This window comes from Saccostrea cucullata, unplaced genomic scaffold (assembly GCF_032062105.1).
Source record: "Saccostrea cucullata isolate Sc308-1 unplaced genomic scaffold, CSIRO_AGI_Scuc_v1 ctg143, whole genome shotgun sequence".
Lineage (NCBI taxonomy): Eukaryota > Metazoa > Mollusca > Bivalvia > Ostreida > Ostreidae > Saccostrea > Saccostrea cuccullata.
In genome coordinates this window covers 726993-743698 of record NW_026937256.1, presented here as the reverse complement: position 1 = coordinate 743698, position 16706 = coordinate 726993, and the positions used below count along the sequence as shown (strand labels likewise).

Sequence of the window (16706 nt, the reverse complement as noted above, 5' to 3'; positions counted from 1 at the left end):
TATGGTAAAAGACTGTTATTTAAAATATGTGAAATTGTAGCAAAATATGGTACATGTATTTCAAAGTTAATTTAAAACATGTAGATATTATTTCCCAAGCTCAATATTTTAATACAAAGTAGACCTTAGACCATTCTTAAAGTAACAATTAATTTAATTTAATTTCAACCTTGGTCTTGAGAGAAACGAGCATCTAAAAATGGCTAAAAAATCATACTCATTTATTTAGGATCTATAAATAGATGTGTAAAAAATAAAATATTCATTTGAATTCAGTTTTTCCTCATTAATTGTGTTAATTGGACCATGACTTTGAAAATAAAACAAAATTTGAAAATAAACTGATTACAAAAGGTAACTTTTTGACTAGATCAATTTGTATACATTTTCCATTGAATTTTGTGTGATTTTCGACAAATATGCAAATGAGCTCTTACTAAAAATAGGTGCAGGGTTCAACATTTTTTTGTGAATATTCTGACTTCTACCTTTATGTAGAAAATTTTAAGCCACTAAAAACTCCCAAGTTGCAACCTTCCATTTGGACGATTTTTTGAATTTTGCATGGTTTTCTCGCGGACTGGCTCTTAACAACGTTAATCTATATTTTACATCCGTAAACCATAGTTAACGCGATAATCTATGTTTCACAACCGTAAACTATACTTAACACTGAAAACAATCATTTGCGATTGCAAAACATAGATTATCTAATAAATACAGTTTCACGATTTGTAAACTATAGTTTACAAACCGTTAGATATAGTTAACGATCTGATAAATATAGTTCCACGATTTGTGAAACTATGATTAACAACTCTTAACTATAGTTTACGATTGTAAACTATAGTTTACAAACGTGAATCTATGTTTATCAACAATGTAAGAAAGCGTTAACAATAGATTTTGTTGATAAACATAGATTCACAGATAAACATAAATTAACATTCGTAAACTATAGTTAACAACCGTTAAATATAGTTTTACAGATGAAAACTATACTTAACGAATCGTTAACTATAGTTTACGGTTTGTAAACTATAGTTTACAGTCGATAAACCTAGTTTATCAATTGTAAAACTATGATTATCTCATTTTTGTGAATTTGGCGTGCCATACACCTCCAATTTTACTTTTTGATCTGACACTTATTTGTTATTTCGGGTCTCTCAGAGCAAAACATCGACTTCGCAATTATATAGGAAGCGGAGGTTATCATTTAGTGAGCTCAGTGTTCACAGTACTTTTAGTGTTTTCATTGTATGTTTGTTGCTCTGATAGTATTTCTTTTCACTATATTCATGATATTGTACGACTGATTTTTGGTGTGTACAAGAAATGATCTTGAAAATTGGAACTCGACACTCATCATTTTCAATTGATTTTAATTTATAAGGAAAACATGCATAATGCAGGGTGGAATACAGTTTTCTTGGGGTTACTATAAGACGGAAATAAATACCCCCTGCTGAATAGACGGAAGGCATTAACACAGGTACGTTGCGTAACAATGTTTACATAAGGGGTATAAGATAAATTACTAATAAGGACACGTTTTATTTTTCATTGTAAAATTATAACTTTATTGTCAGTAAGTCAATAGATATTATTTGGTTGATCTTTGTAGTCACGCAAATTTGAAATACAAACCAGTTCTCCAATTACCTGTTTTGTTTCACACAAATATTACGAAGCTCATCTTGATGAATAATATCTATTAAAGAAAATATCACATAATTTCTATACCCCCCGCTTGAAAAGTGGGAGGGTATATATTGATCGGGATGACCGTCCGTCTGTACGTCCGTCCGTCTGTTACACATTGGGGTACCAATCCCCTATCTGCAACTCCTCTTATACCACCTGAATAAATTGAATTAAACTTTCAAAGAATCCTTGTAAAATTCTGTGAAATCAGAAATTTTCTGGGGGATGTAATTTTCATTATTTTCGAGGTACAAGAGAGGCCCAAGAATTCATAACCACCATGAAATTACAACAGATAAATCGACACGATTTCATTAACCCTCTAAAACACATTGCTGAAGGTTTTATTTATTAACTTTTAATAATATTTATTAACTTCAAATGTACACAGTAAAACAATGTACACAGTAAAACATGGTTATAATGAACAGGCTTTTTATGATTTCCCACTTGCAGCAAACTCAAAACGATTTACTCATCTGCATTTCTGGTACATAAACTCAATTGTCACATAATATTATGCCATTCAAACTACATGTAGTTTGTCCCTCTACTTTACTATAAACTTGTTTTACTGTATCCATTTCTGCTATTGAAAACTTTAAAACTGTTTTAGATATGCATATAAAATGCAAACCCTCAAATCTGTTTATATACAAGTATACATCTGCATGCATACAGCATACATGTACCCACGGTACACAGTGCATTTACAGAAATGTGTACAAAACCTATATCTTCAGCAATTAAACAGTGTAATCGCCAACACATTCAAACCATCATTTGCACATATACTTCATATTACATAAACAATGTTTCTACATACAAGCAGGTTAAAATCTCTCAAATGTACATTTCAGACTACATTAAACAATTTGACTTACATGTATTACAACTCGTACATAAAATATAAACAATATATTGTCATAACATAAATATTTCACTTACACAGCTTGAAAAACTATTTTAGTTAACATTGTAAAAGAATCTTATGTACCACTGGCCAGTAAATATGCATTAAAAGAAATTGCATTGCAACACAAGTATTGTCATCTAAATAGTTAATTCATTACAAAAGGAAAGCTAATTTAGTTGACCTTTCTTATATAGCTCTAACATGCCAAAAATGTGGTTTGGTCTTAGTACTCTTGTATTCCTAACCTGATTATGAATTTAAGGTTTATATGCACACAGAAATAGTTGTGCTACCAATTATGAATAAAACTACATTTTCTGAGACATACACTTTTCAAAACAAAAGAGATTTAACAAAATACCATCTTACAGAATACTTACATATAGAAATCACATTTGATATCTACAGTGAATAATAATAAACTAATTATTATGGCGTGAAATGTAGAAAAAAACATACGTGGAATTCAGAATGATTGACAAGTAAATCTTAATTATACACTAGAATACAGAAAACAAAAAACATAGAGACAAAACAAACATGAACTGAAGAACAAAATGGAGCTGCCAGTTAAAAGCTCGATTTTCCAATCTTTCTCTTCCATGCACACCAAACATCTTGAACAAAATTGCAGATAAACAAATAAATAAAAGCACTATATATCTTCTCCCTTCTTCAGAAATGAACAAATTCAATCTTAAAAGGCACAAACCATAATGAATTCAAATACATGTATTTTGAAAATCAATATTTAAGTTATTATATTGTATGCATGTTACATCAAAGATTAATTTTAGCGATCTCAGCACCCTTGCTTATAATGCCAAAACTAAATCGACACAAAAAATTCTGCTTATAAGGTATATGATTTTTTGTAACACATTGCACTGTGAATAACTTTTTACCTTCTTATTATTTTTTAATTTCTTTCGTTAAATAAGATATATGCATACCGGTACATGTATTGCAAATTCAAGGATTATACAAATGCATATAGCAAAGACAATAAAATGATACTAAAGAACATCATACATATAACATATACCATAGCTTAATCACCTTAAAGTCGCATATTTTCACAAATGAAGTTTGAACACCAAAAAATTAAACCCACCATTGAAATGATATGAATATTTTAGATTTTTTAGATTGTCTATTCTCCTTGTAAAATGATGGAAAGACACAGAGGGTATATAACAAATCTCCAGAGTCCATCTCACACGTTGTAGCCTTTACGTCTGTTAGTAAATCTCTCCTGGCCTTGGCAATACTCGTTAATAATTAACTTGACCAGGAACAGATGGAAAATGATGACAAGGAATGCTAATGAGATCCAGAATATCAGAGGCAGGCCTCCAAAATGGTGGCCGTGTTTGTGTAGGGCTATCACATGGTGCTCGTGTGGGGGAGCTGGAAAGATAACAGATTTATACAAGTAGGATAAAATGGGAAAAAATAGAGGACTTGAATATATTAAAAAAAAAACAAGTTAGCACATTTGACGGTAATACTCTTTTCCCAACACAGTCTCTAACAGGCTATAATGCTGAAAGCTTATGAATATAAACCATATATGTATAAAATACCAAGGGCAACTACTCTTACTCAGATCTTAAACCTTTTTAATGAAGATTGAGTTTGCTTCCTTCAATATGCCATTTTCTATGGTTAAGCATGTATGTTTTTATTAAATTTATTTCTTTATTTTTTTGGCATGAAAAATATTGTTTTGTTAGGAAAACAATGATATCTTTGAAGAAGTACGGTAATCAAAACATCCCATTAAGCAACAATTTTTTCCATAAGCTTACAGAAATGTTTTATTCACAAAATATTATTGAATAAATGTTACTTTGACACTGACATACAGTATAAATAATGTTTTCTAGGATAGAATGTGACTTAGAGTACCTTCTTTGATGGACTGTAGATGGAGGACATGTTTCAGCTCCTCCATGTGGACTTTGTCAGCCGTGATGTAAAGTATGGCTGTCAACGGCTCTGTTAACTTCACAGGAAACTGCTGCACCTTTCTCCTAGAAATTTACAGGAACAAAAATCAGTCACCAGAAATGTTTGATGGAAATGTATTACATCAAGTTTATTTTCTGATAAAGTTTAAATGCTATAAAATTGAAAAACAATGCTGGAAAAAAAAGCTTTTTTAATAAATAAATATGTGCTTCAAATGTATTGTTTGAGTTTCATACTTCAATGAAACCTCGAGTTAATTTGATAATGTATAAATGTACATTCAGTTTTAATTTTCCATACATATTACAAATTGACTACAACAAAAATGACTACCTGGTAAGATTTTTTATTTAACATTATAAATGTATTCGTAAAAAAAATGAAAAAAATTAGACACTTACGATAATTGCATAGGGGCATCTATGCACCCTGCATCACAGGCGTAATATGGCCGATCATTGCGATCCAAAGCAGCGTAGATATTTGCTTTATTGTCCTCCCCGACTATCACAGATATATTAAGATGTGTGTTATTGCCGTAATTGATTCGGTGGAAAAAAAGGTCCCTGTGGAGATCCTTGGGTTCCATCTTAAACTCCAGGTGACTGTCCCCAAATCTCAGCGCCCCCATACTCAACAGCATCGCCTGAAGAACTCCTTCTGCACCTGTTTACATAGTGGTTTATTGTTTAATTTTCCAAAGATTACGGGTCTTTACTGTTCTTTCTAAGACTTATATATATATAGAGCTCTGCCTCACCATCTTTGATATTAATCAACCCGATTACAAGTATATTTTTTTCAACAAAAAATCAAATAATTTATAATATGGGTGTTACAGATGGATGTGGGGATCACTAAAAGGCACCCATATTATCTAAATATCTACTGTATACACGAAATGATAAACTCACCTGATCTGACCATGAAATCACAGCCCATTTTCTCCAGAGTGATCATCCAAGTGGTGGACACACGGGCAATATCATCCTCATCTGTCACATCCGCCCACAGTGTGTTAGCCAGCCTAAAACACAAACCTCAGATGAAAACCACACAGGACTACGAGAGCAAGAATTAAATAATGGCAACTCAAAAGTAAACAGTTCAGAATGCAGGACAAATTTTCTTTTCCCATGAGTCCTATGCCATCCCCCTACATTTCAATATTGAGAACACAACACTGACATTTTGCGTATCACCAGCACATATTACATGTATATGTTTTCAGTAACTTACAGTGTAGAGTGTCCATTGTAGCACCTGATAGGGTAATGAAGTACTTGTACTCAGTAACTTACAGTGTAGAGTGTCCATTGTAGCACCTGATAGGGTAATGAAGTACTTGTACTCGGTAACTTAAAGTGTAGAATGTCCATTGTAGCACCTGTCAGAGTAATGGAGCAACTGTATTCAGTAACTGACTGTAGAGTGACCATTGTAGCACCTGTCAGGTAATGGAACACCTGTATTCAGTAATTGACAGTGTAGAGTGTCCATTGTAGAACCTGTCAGGGTAATGGAGTACCTGTATTCAGTAACTTACAGTGTAGAGTGTCCATTGTAGCACCTGTCAGGGTAATGGAGTGCCTGTATTCAGTAACTTACAGTGTAGAGTGTCTATTGTAGCACCTGTCAGGGTAATGGAGCACTTGTTCTCAATAACTTACAGTGTAGATTGTCCATTGTAGCACCTGTCAGGGTAATCGAGCACCTGTATTCAGTTACTTACAGTATAGAGTGTCCACTGTAGCACCTGTCAAGGTAAAGAAGCACCTGTACTCAGTAACTTACAGTGTAGAGTGTCCATTGTAGCACCTGTCCGGTTAATGGAGTACCTGTATTCAGTAACTTACAGTGTAGAGTGTCCATTATAGAACCTGTCAGGATAATGGAACACTTGTACTCAGTAACTTACAGTGTAGAGTGTCTATTGTAGCACCTGTCAGGGTAATGGAACACCTGTACTCAGTTACTTACAGTGTAGAGTGTCCATTGTAGCACCTGTCAGGGTAATGAAGCACCTGTACTCAGTAACTTACAGTGTAGAGTGTCCATTGTAGCACCTGTCAAGGTAAAGAAGCACCTGTACTCAGTAACTTACAGTGTAGAGTGTCCATTGTAGCACCTGTCCGGTTAATGGAGTACCTGTATTCAGTAACTTAGAGTGTAGAGTGTCCATTATAGAACCTGTCAGGGTAATGGAGCACTTGTACTCAGTAACTTACAGTGTAGAGTGTCCATTGTAGCACCTGTCAGGGTAATGGAGCACCTGTACTCAGTTACTTACAGTGTAGAGTGTCCATTGTAGCACCTGTCAGGGTAATGAAGCACCTGTATTCAGTAACTTACAGTGTAGAGTGTCCATTGTAGCACCTGTCAGGGTAATGAAGCACCTGTACTCAGTAACTTACATTGTAGAGTGTCCATTGTAGCACCTGTCAGGGTAATGAAGCACCTGTACTCAGTAACTTACAGGGTAGAGTGTCCATTGTAGCACCTGTCAGGGTAATGAAGCACCTGTACTCAGTAACTTACAGTGTAGAGTGTCCATTGTAGCACCTGTCAGGGTAATGAAGCACCTGCTGGATTTTAGTCCTCTCTGTTGGAGTGACTTGTAAGTCATACAGTGGGGCTGGGACATTACTAAGTACATAATAAATAGTAGTGTTAATCTTATCAGCATTCAGTGCTCCCTGGGCCTTAGAATGGCTGATTCCAAATCCACTCTGCCACATCTGAAATATAAAACCTGTATTATAGTACTTGAACACAGAGTCTCCATACGAAAACTGTCATCATCCTACACGTTCATGTACCATACTCTATAATACACGCAAATTATTTTTTTGTACACATGCAGAGCCCCTATTGAAACAAGAGGCCCATGGGCCACATCGCTCACCTGAGAAGCTTTGACCATTCTGTTCTTTACCAGATTTCCCCCTTGTTATACATAATGCATCCCCACCCTACCCCACTGATCATAATTTAGACATTTTGAAATCTACACTACCCCATGATCCTTCCATGGGCACATATGTTTCAGCTTTTTTGGCCCAGTGGTTCCTGAGAAGAAGATTTTCAAAGATTTTTCCTATATATTTCTATGTAAAACTTTGATTCCCCTATAATGGCTCCGCCCTTCCCCCGGGGGTCATGATTCCTACAATTTAGAATTTACACTACCCCAGAATGCTTCCACATAAGCTTCACTTTTTCTGGCCCAGTGGTTCTTGAGAAGAAGATTTTCAAAGATTTTTCCTATATATTTCTATATAAAACTTTGATTCCCCATTGTGGCCCCGCCCTTCCCCCGGGGGTCATTATTTGAACAATTTAGAATCTACATTATACCAGGATGCTTCCACATAAGTTTCAGCTTTTCTGGCCCAGTGGTTCTTGAGAAGAAGATTTTCAAAGATTTTTCTTATATATTTCTATGTAAAACTTCGATACCCCATTGTGTCCCCGCCCTTCCCCCGGGGGTCATGATTCCTACAATTTAGAATTTACACTACCCCAGAATGCTTCCACATAAGCTTCACTTTTTCTGGCCCAGTGGTTCTTGAGAAGAAGATTTTCAAAGATTTTTCCTATATATTTCTATATAAAACTTTGATTCCCCATTGTGACCCCGCCCTTCCCCCGGGGGTCATTATTTGAATAATTTAGAATTTACATTATACCAGGATGCTTCCACATAAGTTTCAGCTTTTCTGGCCCAGTGGTTCTTGAGAAGAAGATTTTCAAAGATTTTTTATATATATTTCTATGTAAAACTTTGATACCCCATTGTGGCCCCGCCCTTCCTCCGGGGGTCATGATTTGAACAATTTAGAATCTACACTACACCAGGATGCTTCTGGCCAAGTGGTTCTTGAGAAGAAGATTTTCAAGATTTTTCCTATATATTTCTATATAAAACTTTGATTCCCCATTGTGGCCCCACCCTTCCCCCGGGGGTCATGATTTGAACAATTTAGAATCTACATTATACCAGGATGCTTCCACATAAGTTTCAGCTTTTCTTTCCCAGTGGTTCTTGAGAAGATGATTTTAAAAGTTTTTTCCTATATATTTCAATGTAAAACTTGGATTCCCTATTGTGGCCCCGCCCTTCTCCGGGGGGTCATGATGTGAACAATTTAGAATCTACACTATACCAGGATGCTTTCACATAAGTTTCAGCTTTTCTGGCCCAGTGGTTCTTGAGAAGAAGATTTTCAAAGATTTTTCCTATATATTTCTATGTAAAACTTTGATTCCCATTGTGGCCCTGCCCTTCCCCCGGGGGTCATGATTTGAACAATTTAGAATCTACACTAACCCAGGATGCTTCCACATAAGTTTCAGCTTTTCTGGCCCAGTGGTTCTTGAGAAGAAGATTTTCAAAGATTTTTCCTATATATTTCTATGTAAAACTTTGATTCCCCTATAATGGCTCCTTCCCCCAGGGGTCATGATTCCTACAATTTAGAATTTACACTACCCCAGAATGCTTCCACATAAGCTTCACTTTTTCTGGCCCAGTGGTTCTTGAGAAGAAGATTTTCGAAGATTTTTCCTATATATTTCTATATAAAACTTTGATTCCCCATTGTGACCCCGCCCTTCCCCCGGGGGTCATTATTTGAACAATTTAGAATCTACATTATACCAGGATGCTTCCACATAAGTTTCAGCTTTTCTGGCCCAGTGGTTCTTGAGAAGAAGATTTTCAAAGATTTTTCCTATATATTTCTATGTAAAACTTTGATACCCCATTGTGGCCCCGCCCTTCCCCTGGGGGTCATGATTTGAACAATTTAGAATCTACACTACACCAGGATGCTTCCACATAAGTTTCCGCTTTTCTGGCCTAGTGGTTCTTGAGAAGAAGATTTTCAAGATTTTTCCTATATATTTCTATGTAAAACTTTGATTCCCCATTGTGGCCCCACCCTTCCCCCGGGGGTCATGATTTGAACAATTTAGAATCTACATTATACCAGGATGCTTCCACATAAGTTTCAGCTTTTCTGGCCCAGTGGTTCTTGAGAAGAAGATTTTCAAAGATTTTTCCTATATATTTCTATGTAAAACTTGGATTCCCCATTGTGGCCCCGCCCTTCTCCTGGGGGTCATGATGTGAACAATTTAGAATCTACACTATACCAGGATGCTTTCACATAAGTTTCAGCTTTTCTGGCCCAGTGGTTCTTGAGAAGAAGATTTTCAAAGATTTTTCCTATATATTTCTATGTAAAAATTTGATTCCCCATTGTGGCCCTGCCCTTCCCCCGGGGGTCATGATTTGAACAATTTAGAATCTACACTACCCCAGGATGCTTCCACATAAGTTTCAGCTTTGCTGGCCCAGTGGTTCTTGAGAAGAAGATTTTTTAATGACCCAACCCTATTTTTCTCTTTTCTTGATTATCTCCCCTTGCGAGGGGATATGTCCCTTCATTTTAAGAATTTAAATTTCCCTTCACCCAAGGATGCTTTGTACCAAGTTTGGTCAAAATTGGCCCAGTGGTTCTTGAGAAGAAGTCGAAAATGTGAAAAGTTTACAGACGGACAGACAGACGGACGGACGGACGACGGACAAAATGTGATCAGAAAAGCTCACTTGAGCCTTCGGCTCAGGTGAGCTAAAAACTCTGTCCAAAAGAGGAGCTTTATTGGATCGGTAGTCGTCAAAGAAAGCTACTTTTCTATGTTGAGGTCTATTGATGTGTGATTTAAGCTTTTTTCCATTCAGTATATGCAGATAGTGTATGTATATAATCTTACCTTATTCCAAACTTTCACATGTTCAGCTTGCAAGGCTGAAGCTCCAATATTCACAATATCTTTTAATTCCTGATAGAAAAAAATATCTATGCATAGATTTTAGTTTATGTTTTCCTATTTAAAATATTAAATTGATAAATATTTTGTTACTTGCTAATTTTTTAGCCTAAACATATACAGTGAAACCTGTCTAATCCGACATGCATTGGGAGACAAACTTTATGTCGGAATAGACAGGGTGTCGGATTGCACAGTGTTAAGAACAAGGAAAACAGTAAAATGGGTGTCATATTTAACGTCAGAATTCACAGTGTGTCAGATTATTCAGGTGCCAGATTAGACAGTTTTCACTGTATATCAGAAACATAATCTATCAATCAAAATCAACATGTATATATAATTTCATTCTATGTTAGGAAGACCTTACCTTCTCTACCCCGGATGACATCACTGACGTCAATTTTTCTGGTTTTTTCTCATATGGTTTTGTGTAGTTAACAACAGTCAACACTTGATACTGTTTGGTCCTAACGACAAACAAAGAAATCTAACTAGAAAACTGACCAGTCAGCAAGGGCCCCGCTGAGGGGTAGAAATATAAGGGTGCACCTCATTGAATGAGAGTTTTACTTGATTACATTTTTTTTAATATATGAAGATTATAAGTAACAACTGCATTTTTAAAATTTCAAGATAATTCCTGAATGTCCAAAAACCTGTAAATAGTAACCTTGTATTAACAGAAAATAGGGAAAACCTCATGTCTTATTAAAAAAAAACTAAATTAAATGTGTATTTAAAAAAGATTTAAGCAGGTGTTTTATAAAATGCAAGCCTTCAGTGAATGCGAATATCACCCAGGGTTGACCTCAACTTCAAAACAAACATCAGTTGCAGACAAAGGTGTTCATTAATCTTCATGTGACAGATACAGATAAGCCTCTAAATTTTCTGCAGCAAGAAAGATAATTAATCCCAGGGGAATTAATCCCAGGGGATTAATTGTATTGCTCTCCCATCCTTTTCTTCTATATAAATTTACAATAAGAACTTTTTTCAGCACTGACAGAATGGGGTTATTATCTGATTACCTGTTAAAATTAACAGCATAAAGGCAGCAAAACAAATTAAATTAAATAAATAATTAAAAAATAAAACAGTAATAATAAAAAAGGATATCTTAATATATATCTTGATTTTAGGATTCAATAAAATTATGTTAAATATGTGTACAGTATTTTAACCAATATAAAGTATGAACATTATTTTAAATCCGTATTTCACAGAATGTACACATCATTCAAAATTGACCTTTACTTCAAAACAAAGTTCATTGCAGACAGAGGCTGGTAGAGTAATTAATCTCAATTCGACAGATAAAGATAATGCTTAGGATTTTCTTCATAAGGAAGGTTAATTAATCCCAAAGGACAAATTGCACAGCCTTCCCAGTTTACAATGGTAACATTCTCAGCAGTTATCTCTCTTTGCCCGTTCATTCTTATGCATAGTAAGGAATCTACCCCACCACCCCAGCTCAAAACCAGAAGACATAGAGAACCAAACTTAGCATCAAAATATGTTTCTGCCTACTGAACTACCATACCAAATTTGAACCTGATTGGGCAACCTTAAAAAAAGTTATTAGAAAAAAACAGAAAATCTGTGGACGGAAGAGTGACAGACGGACAGACAGACAGATAGACAGACGGACGGAATTGATTAAATGTTATTTGCTTGCGGGGCCCTAATTAAAAATTCACAGTCTAGTAGAAATGGCTTAAATGTCATTTTCAAAATAGGAGGTATTTGTTTTATAAATGTGCTATACATGTACATGGTGATAACAGTCCCACTACTGTATTATAATTTACAGATTTTATGGAAACATTAGCTAGAGGTGGGGTTGATGTTATAGGTGAAGGAAACCTGGGGGTTTATACACTGGACTTACTCTCCAGCCTTGAGGGAGAATGTATTTTTGGGCAGTCTGATGGATGCGACAACAGCGTAGACGTGGTATTTGTTGTCTGGTAGATCTACCTCCCCCTCCGTCACCTCATAGCTGATAGATTTACCTCCCACTGTTTCTCTAAAGCACACACAAAATAAAATACATGTACTCTTTAAAGTTTTTCATGTACTTTTTCAAATAAAAATATTTAATTTGGTTGTTTGGTTTTTTTTTAACATAGAATCAAAATATATTTTAATATCAAAATATTTTTATCTTTGTGATATCATTAAAACAACATTAGAAACACTAAGATGTTTTTAGCAAACTATATTATAGTAGTTGTTCCTATTAGCCAGTAAAAGAAACGATAAAAACATACGTCTTAGGAGAAGTTTTGGAGTTTTTCCAATTGAATTGGCCAGCTGGTTCAAATTCAAGGAACAATGGTCTTTTCTGAAGATGAAAAAGCCATGAAAAATATTTTGCAGTGTGCATTGTAATTCAACAAAATTCATGACATAAATATACTACTGTCTTAGAGTGCAATTAAGTAATTTAAAACAAAATTCATAATTCTTTAGCTTGTATATACATGTACATATATATGCACATACGATAATATTATGTACTCTATTAAGCTAACTAAATTTTAATATAATTTAAAACTAATCACTTTCCTTGACTCTAATGCATACACTGAGACTTATCTTAACATTTTAAATTCTGAATGTTTAATATTTTCATAGACCTACACTAGGGTTGGAAATGCGAATATCCTGGACTAACACGGAGGGCCGGGCTCTGTGGGCATATAACCGACTCTCCACATAGTTACACTTGCTCCTCCAACCTCCCTGCATTAAAATAATAAGCAGATTTGTTAAATTCAAAGCAATAAAATATTTCTGAAGAAAATTTCATAGGTATCAGAACATTTTGACCAGTTTTTGATGATTTGTCACTAAGCACTATAAAAACATTCATTTTCAGGCTAATTTAAATTTGAACTTTTTATAATTTTTTTTTTAACTTTAAGAATATTTATATTTGTTTCATAAACTTACTGTTTGAACTGTCTGGAGCCTGTAAGCAATTCCATCTCTAATGTTCAATAATGTAGCCTCTGAAAAATATTGGACACAAAAACAATCGTCAAAAAAGCAAGTTTAAGGGATACATTGGAAAGGGGGGCAAGCTGCTTCATTTTTTTTTTCAAAATTAATTTTAATCATCTAATCAGTAAATTATTAATTTCTTATTGCTCGAAGACTTAGTTGTAATTGGGTGTTCATTTAAAGTCTTTATATTTGTGAAGTTGTGACATCACATTTACCGGTACATGTAAATATATATATGCAGTGTACATGTGTGATTTATCCAACTTGTGATAAAATTAATTGAGACAATATAATTAATTTAGAAGTAGAAATATTGACCATACCTCTTGCTTTGCTGTTGATGATTTTTGTGGACACCACTGGGTAGTATTTTACAGATAAGGAGAGTGCTCGATTGAGTCTGATAAACAGCCCATAGTCACTGTCTATTGAAGCTGCCAATTTTCCATTTCCTGCAAAACACATGACATAAATTTCCTGAACTTAATATTCAAATAGCATCTATAGGTAGAGTAATCATTTTTTTTAAATTTTACATTAAACTGATACATAAATCGGTACCTTACCAACATATGGGGGAAATGTTTTTTCTTGGTTTTCCTGATTTAAAAACACATCATATCTGTTGATGGAGTCTGAAAACCTTTCTACTTTTTCTTGTAGACAAAATTCAAGATTATCTGCAAAAAAAGCCAACAGCAGTATGTTACATGATTAGTCTAACCCAGTTATCCCAAAGTCTATGGGGTTAAGAATACAAAATACCAGCTGAGATTCAAATACATAAAGAAGATATGATGCAAAGATTATTGTTGTGTGTCACTGGAAAATGTCAAAGCCCATTTTTTATCAATCATTTTAATTTTATTTTTGGATTTTTAATAGCCATTTTTTTTTAAAATTTGAATGTTAGAGGTGATGCATCTCTAAGTCTTAATTACATCTCTATAAACCTTTAGCAACCTGAGGCAGGATTACCTACCTGGTACAATTGTCGGCTTCTCTGTGGTAAACCATGAGCTCAAAATGTAGTATAGAAAAACACATAAAACAAGTAATACTAGGATAACTTTCCTGGACCTATAATAAAGAACAATTGCATTAAATATCTGAAAAATTCATCATATTCTGTAAACACCGATTACATATTTCAATAAAGAATATCTTGACAGAAGGTATAAATATAATTGCAGCTTGTCAGTTACGAGTATGCCACAGTTTTTATACAGTTAAGCAAATTACAGAAAAAATCTAGAGCAATGAATTTTAAATAAGAGTATTCTTTTTAGACCTGCGTTACAAGGTGCAGAATGTTAGTTTCTTTCCCCATATATAAGTGACTTTGTGGAATTCTCTCCCACACTCAGTGGTGGCAGCGGCCTCTCTGGACCAGTTCAGAACTCTGGTCCCAAGTTATTTTCCATAACTCTTATATTAATAGAGCTAATAAGAGCATAATGTAAATATATATAGATATACACCTTTTTATGCACAATGTAAATTGTTTTCCATAGCACTTAGTTTATTTATGGTATACTTTCCATGGCACTTAGCTTTTTCTTTCTTTTTTTATATACTTTTTTAGTTTAAAATTTAGAGGTCCATTTGCACAGGGCCAGCGTATAATCGTCAAGTTCGATGGAACGCTGTATTATGTAGATGTAGATGAGAATGAAAAAATTAGAGTAAATTCGGATTACATACAGATTACTTCACCTGTTTAAGGAATTCAGCCTCGTAAACAAGCTTTGTGCTTGAACTTTCCACCACATCTGTCGACAGTTAAATACACAAGGAAATTTAAAACTAAATATTTGTCTCAAAAGAATCAATCCATGATGCATAATCTGAATGTTTGCCAAGTCGCCACATCAATGTTTCCATATCCTCAAGCAGCCATAATACGCAGTTGCGTCCCTTTACAGGGTAACAGCGGGTTTCGCTCCATCACCATTTCGCACGCACAAGGCGCTAAAATATTTCGCTCCACGTAATGTGTTAACATTTATAATTGAGAATTCTTGTATAATTTTTCCATTTTAAACATTATATGCACATGAATTTAGATTTTTAAGTACCCCCCTTTTTTTAAAAAAAATAATTTGGGATAGATTTCAAGTAAACAACTAGTCCGAAAAATCTGACGTTTTCCTGGCTTTTTAAGGTAGGATTCTTCTCACATTTCTTGTATTTAAAATTTAAATTTTCACATGATAACATGTTATCAGTAGCATTAAAAATCTTTTAATATTAATGCATATTTGATGTATTCCTTTTAGACATTAAGGATTATTGTTAAAATGATTTTGTATGTCAATTGTTACTAATTGTATTTACTATTCATTGGTTTTCCATCTTTTTCCTTATTATTATAACAATCTCATACTTGTCTGTTATGGGCTCTAAATTAGTAATAAAATGTTCTGTTCTGTTCTGTATTAAAAATTAATGAAATTTTCACAGAATCAAGAGGACAATATCACTAAGTGATGGTATCAGTGAGATTAAAAATAATGGTGTTTGTTCAATATTAGAGGCAAGGTCCTTTTCAAAAATAAGTTTTGTCAAGGTCAAACTTAACTTATTAAATTTCAAACTGGACATTAAGAATAAAAAAATTACTGTTTCCAATCATGCGATCCCTACTTGTATTTCAAAAGACTGAATGTTTTTTCTTTTTGCATAAAAAGATACTACCATATAGGGCCTATAATTAAGATGATATATTACCAAATTGACATGGATAATTTAAATAAAATGATTATTTGCTAATCCGAATTTCCTCTACTTTTTCATAATCTTTTAGGATTTATTAGTTATTTTTAGATGCTTCCTATATTTAACTTTCTCCAATTTTCATATATAGTAAAGTTGTTAAATAAAGGTACAAAATGATACTAAAACTAAAAGTTTTGATCGTTTACTAAGAGAGAAATAACATTTTTTACGGATTTTTGGCTCAAATCTGTACTTAGATTTGAAGCATTTAAAAGCCAACATAGTTCTAGTATGTGTGAAAAATCTTATTTATTTGATATATTTTGAAACTTTAGTCCCTTATTATTAATTTAACTTACATTTAAAAATTTCGTCTAGTCTTTGATTGCGTAAAAATTATAACTAAATTCAATGTTATATAATAATTTTGAGAGGCAGAAAAGAAGATATTTTCATACGCCAAAATTCCGCCAAAAATATAGTCCCTGCTTGTTTTCAAACGCACTTTACCATTTCTATTTAAAGTTGTATAATTGTG

General features: G+C 33.9%; 1 protein-coding gene across 1 annotated transcript; it reads right to left on the bottom strand.

Moving 5' to 3' along the window:
• Positions 1-2039: 2039 nt before the first annotated feature.
• On the bottom strand, positions 2040-15389 carry LOC134247643 (uncharacterized protein KIAA2013 homolog). The gene is made up of 15 exons (XM_062729984.1): positions 15167-15389; positions 14433-14530; positions 14017-14130; positions 13774-13902; positions 13397-13455; positions 13085-13186; positions 12712-12785; positions 12330-12467; positions 10803-10902; positions 10376-10444; positions 7136-7335; positions 5512-5624; positions 4999-5263; positions 4535-4659; positions 2040-4033 (listed from the first exon to the last, which is right to left on the bottom strand). Exons 1-15 carry the CDS (start codon positions 15292-15294, stop codon positions 3840-3842), a joined length of 1908 nt encoding a protein of 635 aa, XP_062585968.1. The 5' UTR covers positions 15295-15389; the 3' UTR covers positions 2040-3839.
• Between the last annotated feature and the right edge of the window lie 1317 nt (positions 15390-16706).

Excerpts from the sequence above, each read along its gene's own strand:
- LOC134247643 (XM_062729984.1), bottom strand. The coding sequence starts at position 15,294 with ATGCATCATGGATTGATTCTTTTGAGACAAATATTTAGTTTTAAATTT. Across the intron at positions 13,903-14,016 it reads AACATTTCCCCCATATGTTG|GAAATGGAAAATTGGCAGCT; the intron begins GTAAGGTACCGA and ends TGTGTTTTGCAG. Across the intron at positions 12,468-12,711 it reads TCCAAAACTTCTCCTAAGAC|AGAAACAGTGGGAGGTAAAT; the intron begins GTATGTTTTTAT and ends TGTGTGCTTTAG.